This window comes from Daktulosphaira vitifoliae, unplaced genomic scaffold (genome assembly GCF_025091365.1).
Source record: "Daktulosphaira vitifoliae isolate Bord-2020 unplaced genomic scaffold, ASM2509136v1 Scaffold_4, whole genome shotgun sequence".
In the NCBI taxonomy this organism is placed as follows: domain Eukaryota; kingdom Metazoa; phylum Arthropoda; class Insecta; order Hemiptera; family Phylloxeridae; genus Daktulosphaira; species Daktulosphaira vitifoliae.
In genome coordinates this window covers 10019803-10045602 of record NW_026099575.1, presented here as the reverse complement: position 1 = coordinate 10045602, position 25800 = coordinate 10019803, and the positions used below count along the sequence as shown (strand labels likewise).

The window sequence follows — 25800 nt, the reverse complement described above, 5'->3', positions numbered from 1 at the left end:
AAAAAAAAAATTTGTCCCGACGACCTATCTTCTATGCGCAAATGGCTACCGTATTCAAAAATATGCTATTTTTCTATTAAAATTCTAGGTTTTGTATTTTATTTTATTTTAAAATATCTTATTAGGAGAATATATTGACTTTCATGAATATTATATAATTTAATTGACATAGAATAAAGGTCATAAGACATAAGAAATTAAACTTATTAAATTTTTTTTACTTTTTTATTTTCATACTAAATTTAATAATTATAATTAGTATTTATTCATATATTATATTTTAAAATCAAAGAACTACTAATTAGGATATAATCAAAGAAATAAGAGTTGATGTTGCTTTTGCAATAATCTATCAATTTCTCTAAATGAAACACTATCTACAGATTTGCATCGAAGCGTTTCTTATGATAGTGATTTTAATCACTGTCAAATATCATCTATACTTGTCATATCTATGCCTTGTCTACACTGTGCCTCGACCCCACTGTGCTACCGTTTTTATAAGCCAATTTTTTATTCTCTGGGGGCAAGGTTTGGACCACAAGTCATCTATTACCAATCTTCGAAAACAGTCTATTATACTATTGTAAACTGTTTACAGTATAAATAATTCTAACTAGAGGATATAAAATAATAGGTATTTTCTCACTATCCTTAAAAACAAGGTATCTTTCCACACAAACCTCACAGTGTCTGTACGAGTTTAGACATTTCTATTTGAATACAAATATGAGTTCATTATACATAGTTCTACTATTTCGAGACTGTGCTTATTAAACTTGAATTATAATTTAATTTTATATTTATTATGCTATATAATTGATATTAGATTTAATAAATATTTGACAATCTATTTTTTAGTCTATTGATTGCATACAATTAAATAATAACTAAAAATGTAATATTTTATAACAGAGACATTTCAATGAACAACATAAAAAAGTTACCCGAAGATCTATTTCAGTCTTCTAAAAATTTACTACTTCTACACATATATGGAAATGGAATAGAAGTTTTACCAAAATCAATTTTTAAAGGTCTTAATCAATTAGAAGATCTCGATATATCTGCTAACATGCTCGTAGAATTGTCTTCAGATGTATTTAAAGGCATGGTGTCGCTTAAAAAACTAAAATTACAAGAAAATCAGTTACAACAATTACCTTTAGGTAAAAATGTAAATATAAATACTACTTAACGTAACTAAGAATTTTCGTTTAAATTTGGTTATTGTACCGGGTACCGTTAAATTTTTCTGAGATGACATCTAAATTTGAGCAAACCAATCTTAAATTACTGTGTTAAATTAAAAATCCAATATAGTACAAATAGATAAGAGTTCTTTCATTTTACTATATATTTCAGGAGTATTTAATGATTTAGAGTGCCTAGAAGTATTATCCTTGAGAAATAATCACATATCATTTATTCGACCAGGATTATTTAGTAACATGCGCCGATTGATACATTTGGATTTAACTGAAAATTGGATATCACTAGTCAGTGAAGTAATTTTCAAAGACCATTTACATTTACTGTAAATCTTTGTATGATCTATAGCTCAATGGTAATGAATTCACAGACTTGGTATCTTTGAACGAACTTCATCTTGGTCAAAATTATTTAGACTTTATTCCCAAAAAGTCGTTTAAAAATTTAGCCTCTTTAGAAAAACTTTACCTGTTTTCAAACAACATTCAAAGCATAGATGAAGAGAGTTTTTACGGATTGAAAAATTTATCTTCGTTATTTCTTAACAATAATATGATAAAAGTATTGGAAGACAAACTATTTGCACCACTGGCTAATCTAAAAAAATTGTAATTTTCATTGACGCTCATAATTTTACATAATACGCAACTGAAATCTAGATTATAAATACAATAAATACTTAGGTAATTAAACTAAATTTAAATGGTACTTACTGACATATCTTTCAGACATATAGACAGCAACAAGTTTCAGTTTCTACCAACCGACTGCTTTAATCACCTTCCCAAATTGGTATCTCTGAAACTATCTAAAAATCCATGGCACTGTGATTGTGCTATACTATATTTGGCCAGGTAAAAATTTTATAAGTAGATATTTGTTTCATAGCCTACTTATTAACACCTAGTTTTAGCCTTTAAAGTCTAATGACTCAGCAAATAAATATGATTAATTTCAACATTAATATATTGATTAAAAAAAATACAACGATTTTAAAATCTGTAAAATAAATCGCTTATTTATTATTAAAATTTATTACACTCGTAATATTACACGTGCAGTAACACAATTCTATTTATTCTTTATCGGCGAACTTAAATTATACTTATTTAATGATTTATTTATAATTAATAGATGGTTACAAGCTAACAAGCAAAAAGTTTGGGATTCTAATCCGACTTGTCGAGGACCAAGAGATTTAGGAGGAAAACCCGTGGAAGACATGACATTTGAAGACCTATGCGATGGTCAATGGGCCAGTATGGTGAAACTAACACCTCGGGTGCCTATCCGTTGAATCGGTGATTTGTGCAACTGTGTTTAAAAATCGATAGGCTTAATGGTTTTTTTTATCATTCATACTTAAATACAATAAACGTATAAAAACAATATTGAGTTATTTTTTTAAATTAATTGTACAATTTATTGCGAACAGATAAGAAAGCGGCTGTTATCTTGAGACTCGAACAACAGTATGCGGTTATTTTAACATTTTTTCTTTAGTGCCACTCAAGATTTATAATAATACGTTTGCGTTCGCTGGTATTTTTGTGTTTAAGTGTATACATGTAATTATAAGGCAAAGATAAGAACAGTAAACAATTCTTCGATCTTCGTAAGGCATTTTTAATTTTTTTTTTATTATTCTGCAGTCAGCAATAAGCGTTCCATGCGATCAGTTCGAATTATAACTATGGTCGGCACAAGTCCGTTTTATTTGTTTTGTACAGTTTTGATTGTTTATTTTAGTGGTAAATACATTCATTATTAAATTGAATTATTTTATTAGAAAAAAACAATTTCATATTATCATGATATTAATTAATATAAAAATTATAAAAGATACAGTTGTATAAAATTATTAATTAAATTCTAGATTTTGTGATTAGCAGTAATGAAACCAAAACTATAGAGCTTAATAAACTAGTAAGTAAAAATGGCACATTTATAAATTTCATTGCAAAAAAAACATTTCATTCCCGTTATAATAAATGACAAATACAATATTTGTTTAACTATTAAACAATAAGTATTAATACTTTTTGAATAATAACTAAATATTTTACGGATTTTTTTATAATTATATTCCTTAGCAACATATACCGTTGGGATTTAGTAAATTTAAAATTAATTAAAAGAATAACAATACATACACACAATAGGCATTAATAAATGTTTGAATATTTTATATATTATTATTTAAATTTTGTTTTGGAGTATTGCTGTCTTTTTCTAACAAAATTATTAATACGTATTATTGTGAGTTCACTGACCTTTCTACTTTTTATTATTGTTGTTTATAAATGGATTAACAATAATATCTTTATTACACCTAGTTTTGAAGTAACAGATATAATACTGAAAATGCATAGATAACTTCTTGGAGAAACTTTAAAATAATTATTTTTTAGTTATAAATTTTTAGTTAGTAAATAAATAATTATTTTGTTGACTATCTAAATCTCTCAAAATCTGTGAAAGTATAATTTATTTAAGCGTGTAAGCAATTTATTTAGCTATGAAATAACAATTTTTTACATTACTACAAATAATTCTTTTAAATTCACATCGTATAAAATTTTAACCGAATAGAGTAGTGAAAATTTCAAATTATCATAATATTCAAATAAATATGGTTCTTTACATAAAATAATGAACATTTAGACAATACAGTTGTATCTTAAAAAAATATACACATGCAAATTGAAATTAAGGACTAAAATATTAAGTGAACATCTTAGTTCTCATTTTTGAATTTTATTTAGAAATAATATTTTTTTTTAAAAGTTTTGGTTGGGGTTTAACGAAAAATTATAAAGAAGTAGGGCTTCTTAATTATTTTTTTTTATAAATTATTGTGCAATTATGTAAAACTTGTTAGAAATGATTAGAACATTAAGTACGAGTAAATACGGCACTAGAAATTTTTTAATGGTCTATGAGATAACTGTTAGTAATAATTCAAATAAATCAGGCAGTACAGTAGCTAAATTAGTTATTGCGTTACAACAGAAAATTTTTGTTTTATGATTTAAATCTTGTTACTAAATGCGTTCTACATTTCATTTATAATTAATAAATTATTTAATTTTTAATACTAATTAAATTTAAATATAATGCTTGCATTGTGTAAACTAATTTTTTTTTTACATTAAACGTATTTAAAATTACGACTAATGCAATGCAATAAAAATTAATAAACAAATCTTATGAAAATTACGATTAAAATCTTCATCAATGAATATTTCTTATGCTTTTTTAAAAATACATTCTAATTTATTACATTTAGTATAAGAAAATGTATTGTCTGACTAAGGAGTATTTATTTCAACTGTATAGATCAATTCTAACACACTGGAACACACTAACACTAACCCACTTGGAATCAAAATAAGTTTTCAAAAATAATTTATTTACTATACATATAAAATGTCTTTAGTTTTAAGAAATAATTGACAATCAAAACAATTATTTACTTATTAAAATGAAAATTCCTTAACTTTTTCAAATACTAATTTTAATGAAGTTTTAAATTTCATCACACTAACATTTAACCAAAATAGGTTTAAAAAAAAATGTCTATATCAATGCAAATATGTAATTAATTCAAAAATACTCGATTAGATTATTCAAAATGATTAAAAATTTTGTAGCATATTAGCAAATAACTAACACTTATATTATATTTCATTGTCTCTTTTAAGTTTTACTTATCTTTTATACAAATAAAATGATTTACTAAAATTTACAAATAAATAGTTACGAACTATAATATATTTTATTTAAAATATTCATAATAGTATTATAAATAAGTTTTACAGTGATGTATCTTAATTAAAAATTGATTTATATTAATTGAATCATTAATATAATTTATATTCTTATAAAAAATTTAAATCATCTCTAGATATACGAAAATAAGCTTAAGACATTTAACTTTATTAATAAATACTTATTATTTTTGTAATAATTATTTTTACAGGATCCAGATATTCAGTTTGAAAAAATTTATCAATATACAGTAAAACAAGAATTGGTAAAAATAAATAACATGTGATCTTTAAATAAAAAAAAAAACTAATTAAATACCTAAATTCTAGTTAAAAAAGGGATACGATTTACAATTACCTATAAATTATAAATCAACAGAAAATGATACATTACTATTAGTACCAATTGAAAAATTTTGTAATCCAAATAAAGAAATTAATATATGTAACCATTTTCAAGTATTAAATGAAAACGAGCCAAATAATGGAATAAAAATACAAATTGTAGATGACATAAGAACAAAAATGAATAATGACTCCACAATTGCTTTTTTGTTAAAGGTATAAATCAGGTTTACTATTTATAAAATTTTACGTAATCCTGTGGCTTGTATCCAAAACTGATATACTACAAAAATGTGATTTTGGGATTAACGATAAAGTATGTAAAAAAGCTTGTTATCTGCCATATACTAAAAAATAGTATGCATATTTTTTGGTAAGGTATATTTTTATTTTGAAAATGTCAATAGCATAACACCATTAAAATGAAAAAAAAAATTTTGTTGCCCAGAAAAATCTTTAAAATTGACATTAACAATCTTTTGAAAATAATCACAAAATTATATTTTTTACATTTAAAACTTATTTTGTATTATTCTAATAGGAATTTTAGTTATGTACATTAAAAAATATTCAACAAATCATTTACTAATAATAGACAAAATAAATTTATATTTTATTTTAGTTAGTAAATAATCAAGACATTAAAATAATATATGACGAAACTATTATCCTAATCAATATTATAGTATCTCGTACAGATAGTGGTTCATCTGTGAGCGAATATCAGGGTAAGTTTAATAAGATAATATCTACAATAAATATTCACTGTATTATTAGGCGTACTTATTTTTTCACTAATAATCCAATTTGACATTATTATTTATGTACTATTTTATAACATCGTTCTTATTGCTAACTAATTTGCTTTAGAGAATTTAAATTGTTGTTTAGTTACTTTTAAAATATGATTTTTCAAGTAAGTTGTCGAATTTCACTAGTTTTAAATTTTATAAATACTAGTTCTACATTTGTAACTTTGATATTTTACATAATACTCTCAATGTGTACTAAAATAAAAGAAAGAGAAAAAAATATGCGTACGTAAATTGTTTGCAGTTTAAGTTAAAGTTTATTATAACTTACTCCTCTTTCCCCTAATTTTAAATATTTTTTCATAAACGAATCAGTTAAAATATTAAAATTCATAAATCAGGATCATAATTTCACTTATATTTTGGTGTTCGTATATAACTTAGAAGTCACTAGAGGGTGGTTAGGGTAATTTAAAGGGTGCTGGTAGTGGGTAAATACCCAAGGACTTGGGCGCCAAAAAAGATAACAAAGAATTTTAGATACGACTATGTGTATTCTACGTACCACAAATGACACACCTCACATAAACATAGCACATTGCGTACACTAATGAAAAAACACAATACGTCTAGGAGTTTAAGATTACGTTTTTTAAGGCTTCATTACTATACATTATTAATAATGCGCAATTAAAACGATATTTCAGGTACTTCCTTGATTTTTGAAAAACCATCATACGTTATTAATGTTGCCTATGGTCGCAAAGGAGTTGTCTATAAATTTACTGCATGTTTCAGTAACGCATCACAACATTTGGATAGAAAGTGTAATGATCAAGTCAACGTAACCTACACTTTTGCTCACAATACCTCACAATGCACAAACTATCTAAGTATGTATCCACTAATTGACATACTAAAAATACGTTCAATTACTTTTTACATTTTTTTTTTTTTATACAAATGAATCATAAACTTTTATCTATGAACAAACATTTATATTGAATGATAGAATTAATTAAAGATATAAGGTTTTATACTATGGTCACCTTAGAATAAAAAAATTCTACATAGAATTAATTTATTATTTGGTAAAAATGTATAAAATATTTAGTTAAAAATAAATGTTCACATAATTATATGGAACTAGTAATTTCTAAATAGACAAATCACTATTTAACAACGTCACCCTATTTCATAAAAAATTGATGTGTTCGAGGTTAATAATATAATATATGATCATTCTATCAGATCCTTCCAATTCTAAGGGGACTTGTAGAAACTTATTGGTAAACTATTTGCCTTCATTTATATTCTAATTCAAGAATCTTTAAATATATGAATTTTAAATATTAATATTTATATAAAATATATAAATATATTATATGAAATTGTTTCATTTCTTTTATAATTATTCATAATAATTATTATAGTTTAATATTTGATTTCAGATTGTCTGTTAAATCATTTATATATTGATAATAAAAGTGGAAATTTAACAATTAATAGTGTTATAAATGAAGGATTCTATGAATTTGTTATAGAGGCAAAGTACAATGGCGAAGAAGGTTATAAAGCAGCCCAAACAACGGTTAGAATTTTCTGTTAAACTAACTAAAATTTTTAATTAAATTTTACAGAATATTCATTGTTTTTAAAGGTTACACTATTTGTTGATAATGTTGCCGTTTGTGAAAAAGACGACGTAAATTTTCAAATAGCTTATAGAAAAATCTACATAGATGAAAATACAATAAGTGTTGTTTATAAAAATACAAATTTCAATCAAAATTGTACTTGGGAGTTAGCTAAATGTCATCCAGACGCAGGTTTGTTATTAAATATTCAAAAAACTAGGTAAAATGTATACATAAAAGATTTCTGAGAATTTTACAGTTAAATATATTTAAATAACTTATAATAATGTTAAGAACCATATTTAATTTCGTTAGAATCACATAAAGAGGCGCCCGCAGAAACAGAGAATCGAATCTATTAATCACGAGCTAGGATTAATCAAATTTAATGGATAGCTAAGACCATATTTATTGTAAATTGAACTATAGTACAGTCCAAGGTTAAAAAAAAAATTTTTTTTCGGTTTATTAAGCGCGCCTCCTTTGCAAAAAAATTAATAATTAAATTAAATTTTATATTAGATAGTTATTGTAAAAATTGAAAACAATATATAAATATCTAATTAACACTAAAAAATGTTTTTATTGATTTAATAATTTTTTTTTTAAATGATAGCTTTTTTAAGTTAAAAATTCTAAATTAACTTCATCTTAATGATTTTTAAAATGTCAATTTTTCGCAATATTTTGTCTTTGAAAAATATGTATTTTTTCAAACTTTGACGATTATGTCTTAAATCAAATATTTTGGATTTTTTTGAACTTATTCTGTGTCAATATTGCTCAATAAAAGCTGAATACAAGGGGAATAGACTTTAACAAAATAAATAAATAATTGTGCTTCATAAAAAATATTATATTGAATTACACCTCAGATTACTATAGAAACTAAAAAATTAAGTTTAAAAAATTTTATCGAACACAACTCAAAAGAAAACGTTTGTATAATAAATTGAATCCATAACAACTGAGTACACAAAGAAATTTAAAAAATAATTAAACTGAATCTAAACCTTAACTTTTTTTTTTTTTGAATCAATGACTTGAAGAAAATTGCCTTTATTTTGCGTACCCCCAAGCCACCATTCTAATCAGCATTCAACTAAGCCAACCAGTGTATTTTTTTAATTTAAAATATTTTCTGTACTAAAATATTAAGTTATTACTTAGTTCTACTAAATTTAATTAGAGGTACCCACAGCAACAGAGAAACGAAATTTTTTATCATAATCGAGGAGTAATAAAATTTTATAAATAGTTGAAAACCTTTATTTTTGAGTTTTGAAATTCAAGTATAATTCAAGTCCATCTTTAGGAGCTTATATTTTATTTAGCCATTTATTTGCATGACTGAAACATTGAGCTGTTTAATATTTGTTATAAAGCTTTACTTCAGTTTTATATAGTAATATTATTTATGCGATTATATACATAAAAGGGTTTTCAGTAATTCAAAATGATAATTTAAGACAAAAATACAATTTCTATCACGTATTTATTCATATCAGAATCAAATCTGTATACAATATATATAAGAGGGATAATCACCTGATATATTTTATGTCACTCCCACACAATGCCTTTAGTTGATAATGTATCCCTTTGAAGCACGTATATAATTTGACATTTATAAATCCGTTTTTTATCTCTGTTTGGCAATAAACGTTTTAATTAGTTAAAAAAACATTAATTCAACAATGAGATCATATGTCGCTTATAGCACAATTTAAATCATTAGGTACTCCCAGATTTCAAGTATTAAAATCAAATTTGTTTGCTAAAATCTGGTAGTAATAACAACTTAATAAAATACAAAATCACTAAACTCATTAATACTATCAACAATTATAATTTCAGCTAAAATATCGATGACATAATGAGGCTTTTAGATATTATATAATATAATGTTTGGATAATAAAAAAATACTAATAAAAATAATAATATTTTTACAAAGCAAAATAAAGTATATTCTATTAAAATCGAAACGATACTGATCATATTTGTTCAATTTCTTATTCACGTTTTTCTTTAAAAAAAAAAAAACAATTTTATAAAAATATTTTCAAAATAAAAAATGTAAAATTGGGAGCAGCACATTACACCCCCTCTTCCTTTAGGACGATTCATCAAACTAAGTTTTAAAATCATAAAACAGAAAGTATCGTGTGTTCATTTATAGTACAGTATTTACTAATAATTTGTTACTCACAAACTAAAATACTCTATGCTTAAAATCATTTTTTTTTTTTAAGAAAATATAGCAAAAGTTTTTCATTTTAAAGATAAAATTTCTATTACAGTAATGCGTAATATTGAAATAAATAACGGCGAAATAAAAATAAAAGAAGGACTAGATCGCGAGTCAGCTATATTCTATGACGATCCAAACGTATTCCTTAAGTTAAGCTGTCAAAACAAATCTTATGAAAATGATGCAATACAGTTTCCACAGTGGTTTGAGTACATGCCGTATGATCCACATTCGACAGTTATACAAATAGTTATAAACGATGTCAACGATAATCCACCGACGTTTCCAGAAAAACACATTGTCATTGGTTATCCTGTGGCCCAAGTCGCACTTGATGTGTCGCCCGAACACCTTGTGCAGGTCAAGGTAAGTGTGTGTTTAAGCGTCATATTGAATTAATCTAGAACACATTAATTATAATGAGTAATAAATAGTAATAATATTTACAAAACGATGTACGGATTGATCGATCCGTGTTAGATCTCGCATTATTAATATAATAATATAATAATTAAACCATCTAGGTAATTGACGGTTAGATACCACATTGATCTCATAATTGTTTGATTACTGCGCTTTCGATACAGCCTCCTTAACATCTAACACGATTTTTAACACCCGTAAAGTAATATGATTTGTATATACACAATGTTTTACATGATTTACAGTCTCAACTTAAAAAAAAAAACCTTAGTTGACGTTACTTTCTATTTAAATTAATTCACTAAACTTACACAATATTAGTCATAAGTGTATTAAACTTATGTTATCTTTCAGATGTTATTTTGTAGAAATAACTAAAAATAAAAAATTGCTTAAGAAAATAATACTTAAACATTTCTTGTCAAAGAATTAGTCAGCGATTACCTCATCGATTTCGTACTTTTACCATAAGTTTTCTCGGCTGTTTGTCAATTTACCTCAGGTACCATTATGTTTGTCACCGTTGAACAAAGAGATGTAAGTGACTTACCGGTGACCATCCGACACAATCTCCTGTTGCGCAAAATTGCATTCTTCATGCCCACGCAGACACAGGTCGCTTTTTTTTCAATCAATCATTCGTTCGAAAACACTGTCTATGCAAAATAAGCGTGAGTGCATTTTATGTCCAATATTCTGGGCAGATGTTGTAAGTCACTTGCGATATACATCAACGTAGACGACAGTTAAGTCATCGGAAATTGAACTTAAAATACACTAATAATAACACTGAGCCGTGGCGTATACATACACCGAGACGATTATATTTGAATTTTATTAATCGTCATATAAAGTTCAAAGTATTATCAAACCTCAAGTTAAACCTAACAACTGTATTACAGGGTCCACTGGAGTCGTGTCCCCTGGATGAAGAAATATCCAGCCGTCTTGAAATTCATTTAGAATGTCCGTTCGTTTGTTATTATTAGTGATATTAATAGTCAATTAAAGTAATTGTGCAATATACAACTAAAAATATCTATTTATTGGTGTTTTTCAAATATTTCAAATAAAGATTTTAGAAATAAAAGCAAATTCGATCAGTTTAGCTCGGACCTATTTACTTACCTGTACTTGTTTCTAATTAATGTATATGAACAGAAAGTGGCGTGTTTATTACTTTGACCTATGCTAGTGTTATTAAAGTTTTTATTGTATAACATGTAAGTTATCGAATAGTTACTATCTTATGACAATAATAATAAATTATTGAGGAGAATCGAAAGGTGTACCTAAACTGTTTAATTTTTCGATTTGGTCAGTTTATAAACCTAAGACTGATCGAATAATTCTAAATCGTGCTGTTTCAAACAAATAAATCTCATAAGGAATTCACCGATTTGCACGTTTTTTAAATATATTATTCAGTCGAATAAAGCTAAAATTTAATTGCAATTTCTGCGAATACAATTAATATATGGATGCAGTAATTTTTGACCTTAACTCCCTTACATAAGCGAGAATTCAATGTATATATTATATCATCGATTTACGTCCGGTTTTTTCAAAGCAAAAGAACGGTGAATATTTTAACAACTTTTTTATGGAGCATTCGTAACTCTTTAAGAGGACATAATTTAGTAATATAATTACTACTCTGTTTACCTTTAACGTCCTCTTTAAAATACTATTTTTGTGTTAGAGACGATGAATATCATCATAGCTCAGTGAAATAGAAACAAAACCCTGTATTTCGTACCAAAGCAAAACGCATTTTCGACTGAGCCAAATGGTCTTTCCAATAATTTAACATTTTTACGCGATAATACAATCAATAAATATATGAGTTGCCATTTAATAAAATCAAATAACTTAATTCTTCATTCGCGTTTAAAAAAATGTTAAGCAACTGCAAGTAATATTGTAACTTTTTTATTGCTGACTCAAATGTAAATTGAAATCGTGATGCTTTTAAAAACTATACTAAAAAAATTGTTATCAACATAACAATATTTTTCTTTTTATAAAATTAAAATAAGTTTTTGTTTTCTTAAGTTTTAATAATGTTTTATTTAAAAATAAAAAATCAATGAATAAAGCACTTTATTTTTAGTTAAATGCTTTGCTTGCTTTTTACAACACATGAAACAGTAAAAAGAAAGGGAAAATTGAATTATAAATATAAAAACAGTTTTGTTTTATTTAACAAAAAAAAAATTTGCTTACCAACAAAATTTTAATTGTGTTAATTATACCGAAAACATTATCTCCTTTAAAATATATTTACTAAACAGTAACACATTGAACTCAAGATAATAATAAATTGTAACAAAAAATGTGGATATTATATTTAAATGAATATAATTAATAAATATAAATTTTGTAAATTAAGTGAGAATATTTATCTTACTAATGATAATTTGGAAATTAAAATATTTTATATCATTTTAGGCAACTGACAATGATTTTGGTGAAAACGCAAATATTACATATTCATTGAAGAGCAATGATGGGGATGATTTTTTGATTGATCCAATGACTGGTATTATATACTGTAATCATTTGGTGGATAGTGGTGACGTTGTAAAAGAATTTACAGTGATAGCAAATAATTCGGTAAAGGACCCAAACGGCGAAGATATGACATGCGAGTTGTTAGTGACGGTAATATTAATAATATTGAAATTAAAACTATACTAAATTTATTACGTAAAATCTATTCCAGGTAAAATACCTCACTTACGAACACATTATAAAAGTTAATACTAAGTTCAACGTGGAGGAATACATCGAAATATTGGAAAGACAGCTATCAGATATAACAGGATGGAAAATATCTTCACTGTCTAATAAAATAATCAATGGAGAAGTGGATGGAGGTGGTGTCAAACTAGAGAGGACAATGATCGTGTATGGAATAGACAATAAATCCCTAGTCCACGGATCGGACTTGGAAAAGTCAGTGGAAACGGCATATAGTAATATAAAAGACAATATAATAAAACGATCGACGTCGCGATTGCAATTAATATCAGTTGATTGTTGATTTCATTGTTATCTCAGGAAACTGAAGGATAACAAGAAGATCTTGAAAATTGTGACATACTATCAACATACTACGAATCCAGAAGAGTCAAAAGGCACTTCCGTTTTCTTCACTTTGATGGTGTGCATAGCTGTATCAGCAGCTGCCTTGGGTGTCTTATTCTATGGATTTATCAAGTAAGCACATAAATTCACTCTCGCCACGTTCACTCAATATTTTTCGACAGTAAAGTGTTAATAATTAAAATTTTTATTGCAGAAATGGTCGATATATGATGTTTATCTCGAGTTTGGCCACGACACCCCTAAAAGACGACATGGAAAACATGTAAGTATATGCATGCATTCATTTGACAAAGATGTATTATTAAGAGCACGATTTGTACTCTTTAATTATTCGCAATACGTGTTGTCTTCACTTTTATTATTTTACGACGACTTTTGCCAGGTGTCAGAGCAACTGGATAACGACTTTTGACAGAACTAATCTGTCACCTCAGCCATCGTCAAGAATAAATTTGTCCAGGTAATTATATTTTTTTTTACATAATGAATTACATGATTGTGTTTTGACGTCGACAGTGATAAAAATTATACAATTGTACGTTAAACACATCTAAGAACATTTGTTTTAAATAGCTATTTTTTATGATTTGTGTTTTAGAAAAAACGGTGAATCAACCTCAAGGTCTAACAACCAATATTATTCAGATGTAGATCATGTTGAGTAAGTTACCGTCGACATATTTTATAAAATTTTGTATTACAACTATTTTCTAGATAAAAGTAATATTTTTCGATTTCAAACATTTTTTTTAAGGAACAAACCCGCATTTGATGATAATTTGTTCAGCTTTGACAAAATTGAAGAAGACAACAGAACCAGCAATGACAACAATTTTGCAGATTTCAGTCATATGAAATAGAATATAATATTTTAACAGAATAAAAAAAAACACGACTTTATAGACCTTAAGACTTAATTATAATTACCACATTGATTTCTGTATATATTTAAGTCATTATCAGTCCTTAAATGTGTTATCGATTAAAATTTGCATCGATGTAATCTTTGTTTAATTACTTCTTGTTTACTATTCAATCCGGACACTTTTATTGTACTTTTTAAACTACTATGTACAATATATTCATGTTACGCGTGTATTGCTTATATGTAATAGCTATATGTACTATTTTATTTTTTTAATAAAGGTGTGGAAACATTTTCACTGATGCCGATGTTAACCTATTATTATAGTTGATACAATTTGCCAATTTCGAATCATAAACCAATCACCTTGTACCACATATATTATTATAATGCTATCTAAACGGAATTTAATTAAGATAACAACTAATATTTACTGTTAATACCGTCGTTAATAATAAGTCTGTCAGGTAGTAGATACCATTATTTTAATTATGAATCGTTGTCTTGTTTCGAAACATCGGATTGCTATGAAAATCTGCTGCTCGGGGCTCGCTTTAGGGTCAATTCGTGCATCGAGGTTTGCATTGTTCCCTAAAAATTAATCTGAATTAAAACCATATTATCAAACTTAAAGATCCGTGAAAGACGTCATGTAAAACATTACCTAGTTTATTATGCAAAATAATTCTACATAAACTACACACTGAGCGGTTGCCGTTCACTATAATTGCACAGTGATTGTTGTGTGCAGATTTTGTTTACTAAAATGGACAATTTCTAAATTTATTTTATTTTCCAAAATCGTGCTGTGCCGTGACACGAAAAATTGACTAACTTGTATCAAATTTCTGCTTGAAAAACTATTATTTGTAACACCAATGTTTTTAGTACTTCTGCACAATCAATTTTTCTCTGTTTTTTTTTTTTTCAAATTTATATTACACTTAAACTGCTACGTTTTTTATGTTTTGTAACTTTTCTTAAAATTATACATCATGCGCTTGGTAGAAACCTCGCAGACAGACGCTTCGTTTAACATCCCAAATAACAGCTATTATTCAATAACGAATTTATAATTCTTTTTTAGCGACCCATTTGAACTCGTGTGAATGATTTTTTTAATGAGTATATTATTTATTATACTATGCCCAACGTTTATTTTGACTTGTGTTTTATTTAGTGCTTATAGTCATGCCCACCGCCTTAAATTACTTAAGTGAAAAGTGTAGTCTACTAGAATTTGTTTCACCAATCACTCGGTCGCACTCTTATAGCGCTGCCACCAATCCACTTTCATAACAAACTCGCTCTCAGTCCCACAGATTACTATTAATTGTCATTTTGTCTCTGTTGAACGAAATGCACAATTGTATGGCATACAAGCCGGTTGACATTCTACTCGTATGGCACAACGCGTAGTTAATTCACTTTGTCGTATTATTGTAATTTTATAGATCAGAAAGCAATTGCCGGAGAAAGGGTTGCAGTAGGGGTGCTGGCGATTTGCCAAACCGGTTCAAAGGTGTAATTAGTAACCTCAATGGGATCGGGTATCATATATAACAACATACTCCCAATGTTATGAAAGGAATTGTGTTTTCTGGGCTAAAAATACAATTTAAATGCATAATACGTCCACATTAGACTACTCATAGAGATAACAGTGTGTGCTACAGAATGACTTTGTGCAATGACGTATTGTATTTCAAGTCGTTTCGAAACCGATTTGCCTCGAACAGCTTTCGGTGAACGCGTTTTGGACAATTTTCTAGTGTTTATGTGCATTGATATCAATGCACACAAAACTGGTATTGTACAAAGTTACGCTGATGTTATACAACTAGTGTCAATATTTTTCATTGCAGTTCAGTCAAATATTTTGCGCCATTATTCAAATTGTAACTTAAAACACTAATAAAACCCACGCTGTTTTCAATGGGATACTTCATATTTTACTATTATTAAAGGATGATAAACAATATAAATGTATCCAAATAGCTTAAACGAGACAAATAATTTCCCTCTAATGTCAAATGAAAATCATTATTTAGCAATTTGTTCAATTTTATTCAAAACACAAAAATCAAAACTCTAATGTTATATCGTAAACAGCGATATGGAAATGAAATTTTTTTGCTCTGTGAATATCAATAAAACGCTTAGCAAATAGCACAGATCGGCGTAATTGCCTTCGCAATTTTCGTATTTAAAAACAACTCCATAAGCAATTTACGGTCATTGAGATTGTTTTTAAATTGTAAAGCCAAACAATATTGTTACACTTTAATGTGCATAAGGTCGTTTTATTGATTTGTCATCAGCATATAGATATACCACGTCAATAGCCCGCAGCGGCGTCACCGCGACACAATGTGCACTTTGTCGAGTGCAGCCATGTGACTTGCATTTGACCCTCGTACAAAACGCGCTATTATATAAAGCACAAGCATACACACACTCGGTACTGTAACTATCGGCGCAGTGGCCAGCACACATTCCGATCTACTAAATAGAACCCGTAACGCCATAAACGTTAGAATGATATTATGATTAATGACACTTACATTGGAGAGTACACGGAGGTGGTCAAAATTGTCCACAACAACAATAATAATATTAATAATACAATGTTTATTGTTGTGGGATGCAATGTCCCGGGCATTTCGCAATACTTGCATATTTCGTGTGTAAAATCCGTTACGATATCATTACTGCTGATAAAATATCAAATACTTCATCTTTGTCCGAAAGTGTATAATTCGTTGTAATTAATACATTGACCAAGCTCGCCAAACTTAAATAACTAGAGAATCACTGCTCTTTAAATGTATACATTCTAGGCTAAGGCGTATTTAGAATTCATTTTAAGGGGAAGCAATTTATTTAATCTATTTTTAATATGACAGGGATTCTCGAAATGATCAAAACAATTTTTAGAGGCACATCCAGGACAAATAATTAAACACTTTTAAACCAAGTTATAAAAAAATAGAACTTCAAAAATCTAAAAAATATATAATTATTGCGTTCAAAAGAGTACTCCAAAAACTATTGCTCGACAAACTTTATGATTAGCAATTATTTTTTAGACAAAGAATAGCATTTGAAACAATTTACGAGACCAATCATCAATTTTTTAAGTCAAGTTCGTTTTGTGAAACTAATTAAATAGTAGTTGGTTAGTTTTTACAATAACATTGTAATAGTATTTTTTTATATATATATATATATATATAACCTCATTTTCAATGTTATATACATATTTCCACTGATATTTAAATTCATATGGAATAGCACTTGAAATATTTATATTCCAATAATAAATAGTACACAAAATCGAAATTAAATGTATGAATTTCAAATGCCGGATGAAAATTATAATAATATATACGAACAGTATTGACATTGATGTTCAATAAAATGCAAATTAGTAAATAAAATTCAAAATAAGCAAGAGGAATTTATAATTTTTACTGTGAACAATATCTCTAGAGAAGTATAGTGATTACTGATTTGAGAGTATGTCTCCTTCCAATAGCAGTTTAAATGTAAACTATTACTAATGCATAACATCGATGAAAATCATAAATTACCTCGCTTACAACAGTTGTAAATCCTGTTAAAGTTAAATGTCTTTCATCATTAAATATACTATTTTATGATATAAATTACATTATAAAGCCTACGCGTGTGTCAATAAAGTTCTATGATGTAATTCGAATCTGTAGCGTTTATATTTGTTTATATTTTAATTTTTTTTGTTTACCAATTTTTCATTGGAACTAATTTTTAATACTTCTATGAACTATTTTGAAACAAATTCATTTATTATTTGTGAAAATTTTCAAATTTTATTTGTCTAATTTATCATTTTTATTGGTGCTACTCATAATGTTTTGTTTAAACGTATGATGTTTAAAGAAATTCTCAAATATTATTAATGAAACTTGATACTTTTTGATAAAACCTTATCGAATTGAAATTGTAAATATCTAAAATATAATATCTAGTAATTTGTTTCGTGGTATAACTTATGTACAAAATGCGTTAATGAAATATGTGTACGATTATAAAAAAAATTGTAAGAGGAACAATCTAATGTTCCTAGACATTGGTTGTAGAATAAAAAATTAATTGGTTAAGTAATTAAAATTTAATCAAACCGATGTTAATCCTACGTCAATAATGATATTATTAAATTTTTAATTGCAACTAAAACGTAATACATATAAATTGTTTTTTCTATAAAGGAAGACAAATTTAAAGTGTGAAATCTTAACTTTTTTTTTACCTAAACAAAGAATATCCATGTTTACGCAATAACCAATTTATGTAAAACACATTGAATATATTTAGCGTATCTCAATGTATAATCTTCATTTTTCTACAGTGTTATTTAACTAATAATTCATTGCAAAAAAATACATTTCAATAATGGACAATTGTTTTTAACAATATTTTACCATCGCCGCAATATGTAAATTAAGCTTTGATCAATTCATTTGATTTATGTTTCAAATTTAGGCAGAAATGTTGCAACGGCAATCTTGTTTTTACTTAGCTGTTATTTATTGAAGTAATTTCCGAACCTTCTGATTTTACTTGTAGGGTTTAGGCATCAAAAAGATACTGTCATAATTTATTTACCGGAAACTGACAACAGCTTGCGTGCAGATATACAATAGGATATTATTTTGGAGTAAAAAAAATTATTCATTGGAGTATGATATCAATCTAAATAATTAGGCATTTTCAAGGTGATATTTGTTAATATATAAAAATAAATTAATCGGAAGTACGTAGGAATGTGAATGCCAACAATAGGAACTAGCAGATATGACGTGAGTTGTATCACACTCTTGTTTTTAAAACAGTATAATTTAGTGATACAAAATTTGTACCTATTTAATAGAGAACATTCGTTTTAACCTTACCCATTATTTTCAACCTTAATAAAGTCGTTGCTGTATAAAATTAGATCACTTAAATAATAACGCATTTTTTTTGCAATATATTTTTATTAATCAATTTAAACGTAACGTGAAAATAAAATCACACATTCGTCCTGACGCTAGTGAAACAATCAATATTCCTATACTTACATATCCGGCATATGCATAATGCGAATTGCACATTGCACTTAAATAGAACGCTTTTTTAACAAGCTTGTCGGACAAAGTGTGAAAAATGTCAAACGTTTGCAACAGATCGCTCTAGATGGCGATCTCTGAGGCGATTGGCAAGACCTTGCGGTCGCTGCCGCCACTTATTAACTATCTCCTTATAAGTTTTGTGGTCCACCGGGTGCACACTTAACTGTTAATAGCGTTTCGAACGTGTGTGTGTGTGAGTGTGTATGTGTCTGCGAGTGACTACCACAGAGATATTGGAGATCATATTACGACATCAGCTACTGGTGTTCCCCGTAGTCCAGCGGCTGTCCAAAGGCGTCACCGGCACCCACGCGTCATGCGTACACTTTAAGCCACGACATGTTATGTATTTTTTTACTTTAATACCTTCGCATTAAACTTTTAAGTGTATGTACACGTCTTTTTGCACGCACCGCAACGCCATACGTTCTAAATTCCCTAGTAGCGGCCCTCTATTGTTACCAAGGTTCGATGCAATTTAATGAAAAGCTGAAGGTCCTCGAGGTCGACCGGTTGTCAATGAATCATTTCTCGAACTAGCGTTTTGAGAGGAAAACGCGACCGGCCGATACGAGGTTTACATATTGGACTGAGTTGATTTTCAAATCAGGTCAACTTACACCGAGACCTCGGCCGGACCACAACTATCTAAAAAACCGTTTATTTTACCGATTCTAATGCTTAGATTTTGTTCCTGGCCGTAAGAAATAATCTTACTGGCTTCGCAAACTTAAGGCAATTCGCTTAGATTTTAATACTGAAGTAAGGGTTATCTAAATTATTGAGACTAATAACGTTATTTTACCAACAAAAAAATGAAGACTGTTAATTACACGATTTTAAGTGGAGTTAAAATAATATATATTTAATTATTATGGATGAAATTGTTTTAAAAATCTTATAACCACATAATCCATCAGATTGCAAAACTACAGTTTTATTGGATTTATTGCATAAAACGTATTTTTTTATCGGATAACGTTTTTGATTTCTGTCTAATTTACTGTTAAATTAATCGTATCCAAATTCAACTTGTTGTTACCACTTCTATTATATATTTTACAATATTTGTAACATACCCAAGTTAAGAAAATATTTTACTTTTTAATTCTTCAAATTTTAAATATAATAGTACATACAAATAATACAAGTTAAAATAGTTTGTATATATATATCGGTTTAAATAAAGTGTTTTTGTCATCTGCCAACGACGTATTATTGTTTTTGACAATCGTGGGCGAATAAGACATATAGTATTGATGGGATACCCACGATCCGGCCTTGATATATAATCGATAATACTTAGAAATTTGCAAAATTGATTTTACTTTTAAACGAAGTTTTAACAGAACATTAATGATATAGAAAATAATAGAAAAAAATAATTGTACTTAAATATTTATTTAGTTAAATATTTCAAATTGAAATAATTATAAGTAATAAGTATTTTTGAATCATATAAAAAGGACGAAAAGTTCTTGCTATTATTTTTCAATAAATGTAAATATTCAAATGTAAACATTTGAATATTTTCATTGCAATCATATAGTTAATTCTTTATCTATATTGGTAAACTTTGAACAAAATTGATTACCAACTTCCCTCAATTCACACACCAATTTTAATCCTTTCATAAGAAATTAAACTTAGTTAAAGTGTTTCATAAGCTTACATCGCAAAAAGAATAAGATCTAATATTAACTATAAATGTATGTGTATATCACTGTACAAATTATTTACTGTTTACAAAAAAACTTAATTCACTGTTGAAGTTTTTTTAATCGTCAAACTGTAGAAAAACTTTTATTGGCGATGATAAGAGAATATGTTTACGTTTATTGCAAAACAATATTAAAAATATGTGAATGAGGTGCGAGACTTATTCGAGATCTCTTAATTCTTAGATGGTTGTTATTTAATATAAGGCTATAGGTGATTTAAATTTTTTGCAATACTAGTTTCGTCTTGTTTCAATATCGCCGGCGGTCGTTGAGTATGAAACTGTTTATCGATTTTACTGATTGAAGTCAGTAAAGCCCAAAAATTAGAACCACTTTCTGAGGACTCTGTCATCAATTATGTAATTTCACATATGAGCCAATTAGAATTAATCAGAAACGCCTTAAAAATGATTAAAAATGGCAATATTTCTTATTATATATTGACGGCTATTTTACCATCATTTGCGATCTGGTAAATGTGTAGAGGCGGTCGCACGAAAAAACCCAAAAGCGAGACCAGCGTATTGTAATAATTTACATGCATTCCGATCTCAGATAATAATAATAGTAGTAAAAAGTAACAACAAAGTATTTCCGAGACTTAACCACACGACTACAGCTTAAGGTACGCAGGTTACATAAGCCCAGTGAGTACCACCCGATATAACAATAATAGTATTCCGCTAATGTGATTTATTTACGAATACCGTCCAGCTTTAGCAGCTGTTGCCGCTGATGGACAACAAAAACAACACTTTCGGATCATTAGTCGAAAACTGTCACAAGGTCGGACACTCCTACACGGGAAAATGTATTTTTTATTATACCTAACGTCTAATTGAAATATTATGTGTACCAAACTTTTCGACCGGGTTTTGTCTAGTCCATATTGTTTGAGTTTGTCTATTGGTCCTGCCGCATCGACGGGGTACGTTTATTAGAGCTTAACAAATCATAAAGCGATTATCTTATGTATCGTTTTTTTTATGTACCGCAACTAACATTCGACTAACGATTAAGTTAAGCAACAAGCACATATATTTTCGTATCTTGTTTTGGCATCCTCTCTTAAATGAAAACTGGGTCATTTATTACTGTACGGTTTAATTTCGACAAACAAAGTACGATGTAAGTGGAAGGTGCCTAAGGTGTACAAAAGACGTCCAATTGCATGTTTAGACCTGAAGTTTGGCCGATAGAATAGTTTGATATTGGTGTGTAAGGAAAACATAAGATTACTTGTATACCTAAAAAATCTAAATGACTCTTTGTTGTAGTATTTTTTTATTCATAAAAAGTAGCTTTGAGGATATTTATAAGAAAAAGTTTATCGCCGGCCTTCTTAATCTTAAAATAAAGATGCAGCATAATACCCTGAATTATGATCCTATTTTAATTTTATATTACAGAGTTTAAAATACTCTGAAAATGCCTGGTGTTTTGTTTCAAGGGTATAATTTGTAAGCATCTAGTTGATAACAGTGTAGTAGTTAGATGTAATATAACAGTTATAAATAATTTAATTGAGATTACTTTCATTAAGATAAAAATTAATAAACGCTGGAGGCGTCAAGAGCCGATAATGCACAAGAATTTCTTGGTGTGACCACAACGGCACGCGGGGTTAATTGTCAAAACAATGATACAGAATTATTTCACTAAGCGTTGACCTCAAAGTTCGAGGCTATCTGCTTCTCTTGTGGAGGTCTCCATTGTCATAACGTTTGGGTTCTGTTTACATTGGCCGTCTACCACCTCGGTATGTATTAGGTGAATTATTATATGACAATGCTATTCTATTTGTTTTTTTAATACTGTTAAAAATGTACCATGCCGCCAAATGATCGCCGCTGTTGTTAAAATGCAAATCCACTCAATGGGTCATATTAACTGGAGCTCGCCTACATTTCGAATAGCTATAGCTATTCGTGACCGAAGTTTATAAACGTCGGTCACGAATTTAACTCCAACAAAACTGTGTTAATTATTTCATTGTCAACTTTATACTAAAGATTTCACCTACTAAAATATTCATTTGCATTTTCTCACTTAATTAATATTTTCTTACTCATTTAATACCAATCGAGAAGCAATGTTAAGCACCAGATAAGATACAGCCGTGGGAATAATACTACACTTTGATTGTTTAACAAAACATGAGATGCGCACTTAAATATTACACGAATGGATAGCCTACGCGCACGAAAAGACGTAAGTGTATAACTATCAATCATATTATTATTATTATTGATAGTACGTTGATAATGAAACGACTGCATGCCCAATTATCGACCGTACCAAATGAATTATGACCGATGAAACTACACTAATCACTGGCGAGTTCATAGTCCATAGTAAAATATTTGGCATAATTAACATTTCATAATAACTAATCGTAGCGATGTACACTAGTTGAATCTGTTTTGCATAAATGATATTGGATTTCATAACTATCGGATAAAAAAGTACCATAGTTGATGCTAATGTGAAAGCCCTTTTCGTCAATTTCAGTCCTTCGAATTTGGTTGGTCATGCAGACAAATTGCGACCCAAAATAAAATAAACACAAAATTCCGGACAATGTGTTCAATATTTTGCTCCCTACCTGTGAAATTCTCATTACTGATATAAATTAACTGCGAGCCATTGACCACTTGATTCGTTTTTGAGTACGATCAACTCAATCATAGCAACTAACAACAAAACATTCGTTTTAAATAGACAAATGTATCAAATTATCAACAACATATAAAGTACACTTCAAGGATGAGACAATTTATCTCATTTGTAATTATATTTACCTTAAACGTAAATTACCTTCAATTACACGATTAAAACAAATACTCTACTATAAATATAATAAATTAAAAAGTTATATTTTATTTTTACAAACAATTTTTTTATTACCAAGTTTCTTTGTTCCTAAATCGAATGGATTTTTAAATTATATATATATATAGCCGACTCCAGCTAGTTAGGATTAAAGCGAGGAAGACGAAGATGAAAAAAAAGATATATATATATCATTCAATAAATATGGCAATCAACGTTGGAAGTAATTTTTTTTCACCGATATAAAGAAAATATATTCACTGTCAATCTCGGCACATGAATTAATTAGATAATATTATGTATTAAAAAAAATTTAATGACGCTAAATAAATTAAATGCAGTAACTTCTAGTTACTTACATTATATATTCTGTGACTTCTAGACATACTTTACAATTCATTAATATACAGTTCATAGACCAATAAATTTGAGTGATATTAAATAATATTTAAATAACATATGTAAAAATATGTTTTCTGCTAACTACAAACTTTATTTCAAAAATGAACCTTAGAAATACTCCGAAGACTTGCGATTATCGTACTTTTTTAACCTGAAAAATTATTTCATAGTGGCCGTTGCGATAATCTTTCGTTAATCTTTATTGATAGTGATTGAAATATACTAAAAAACGGATGACTGTAAACGACATTTTATGTTGTAATACTACGATGACGTTTATTTTAATAACCTCTGTGACCAAATTTGAGAGGTCACAAATCAAGGACGTTTGACCAGAGATGACAGGGTAGTCACGAAAAATGATTTTAACAAGTTTATTTAGTCACACTTTACTCTATGCCAGCAATTTATTAGTCACTACAGCTATTATTATAATGTAGCATATTGAGTATTGAATATTGTCATTTTTTTAAAACAATTTATAAAAAATAATATATTCTAATTGCAAATTTATTAAATAATCACATAATAGCTGAATTAATAAAAAATGTTATGATTTACGATCCTTACTATACAAGTGTTAATTTAATGACATGAAAAGACATTTTTAATAAATTTTAAATAAATAACATTACGTCTAATATAAAAGACCTGTAAATATGCGTATGATCTTCATTTATTTCCTCTAACTGACTAGGTTTGCAGAACCTATAAATCGCTTGATCTTGTAAATTAATACAACTTTCCACTCCCTAATATCTTATTCTCTAATACGGATTAAGATTTTTTATGGTAATGCATGTCATTTATTAACATATATAAACTTATCATTTTATAAAACTAAAATTAGTATTTTTAAATATCACCTGGAAGTGATATAAATTACTGAATATTGTACATTACTGTATTCAAGTTATGTAGATCAAACTCGAAAGGATTAATAAACAAAAAGATCAATTAACATTTTTTTGAAAAAGCGTTTTTTTATAAAACGTATTATAATTATAAATTTTATTTTTGTGGTGTAATATTATGATATAACACACATTTTGAAAAACATTGGTTCGATTTCACTTATATTTTTTAGTTCCGTAATTAATATAATATCATGTTGGAAAGTAATGAATAACTATTTTTAAAAGTTTCTTAAACGGCAATTAACCCTTTAGTTCAGTATACAAAGATTACTCGACCCATTTTTATATCTTTGCATGTTTAAAACTACGAACTCGAGTAATTAAAAAAAAAATAAAACTTTTTATCTAATAAATTCAATTTTTCATGTATTTGAGAGTAGCGAATGAATTTTCGTTATTTTCCTTGTA

At 27.6% G+C, this 25800-nt stretch overlaps 2 protein-coding genes across 3 annotated transcripts in view; both read left to right on the top strand.

Moving 5' to 3' along the window:
- LOC126905544 (leucine-rich repeat-containing protein 15-like) overlaps positions 1 to 1934 on the top strand; it is a 7075-nt gene extending 5141 nt beyond the window's left edge. Inside the window, exons 6-8 of the mRNA XM_050685337.1 lie at positions 916 to 1169; positions 1366 to 1499; positions 1561 to 1934. Of these exons, the coding sequence (XP_050541294.1) occupies positions 916 to 1169; positions 1366 to 1499; positions 1561 to 1824 (652 nt within the window). The 3' untranslated portion in view covers positions 1825 to 1934. The remainder of the gene's footprint in view (positions 1 to 915; positions 1170 to 1365; positions 1500 to 1560) is intronic.
- A 593-nt stretch (positions 1935 to 2527) lies between these two features.
- Positions 2528 to 14661, top strand: LOC126905541 (uncharacterized). 2 transcript variants are annotated; one of them, XM_050685332.1, is made up of 16 exons: positions 2530 to 2963; positions 3089 to 3138; positions 5195 to 5248; positions 5313 to 5543; positions 5950 to 6055; positions 6787 to 6972; positions 7531 to 7670; positions 7740 to 7908; positions 10018 to 10334; positions 12843 to 13055; positions 13117 to 13349; positions 13455 to 13613; positions 13696 to 13764; positions 13885 to 13962; positions 14101 to 14163; positions 14257 to 14661. In XM_050685332.1, exons 1-16 carry the CDS (start codon positions 2882 to 2884, stop codon positions 14360 to 14362), a joined length of 2256 nt encoding a protein of 751 aa, XP_050541289.1. In that variant the 5' UTR covers positions 2530 to 2881; the 3' UTR covers positions 14363 to 14661. The 2 variants fall into 2 exon arrangements, with proteins under 2 accessions (XP_050541291.1, XP_050541289.1); XM_050685334.1 differs by lacking the exons at positions 13696 to 13764; positions 13885 to 13962; positions 14101 to 14163; positions 14257 to 14661 and having other exon boundaries at positions 2528 to 2963; positions 13117 to 13369; positions 13455 to 13589.
- The last annotated feature ends 11139 nt before the right edge of the window (positions 14662 to 25800 follow it).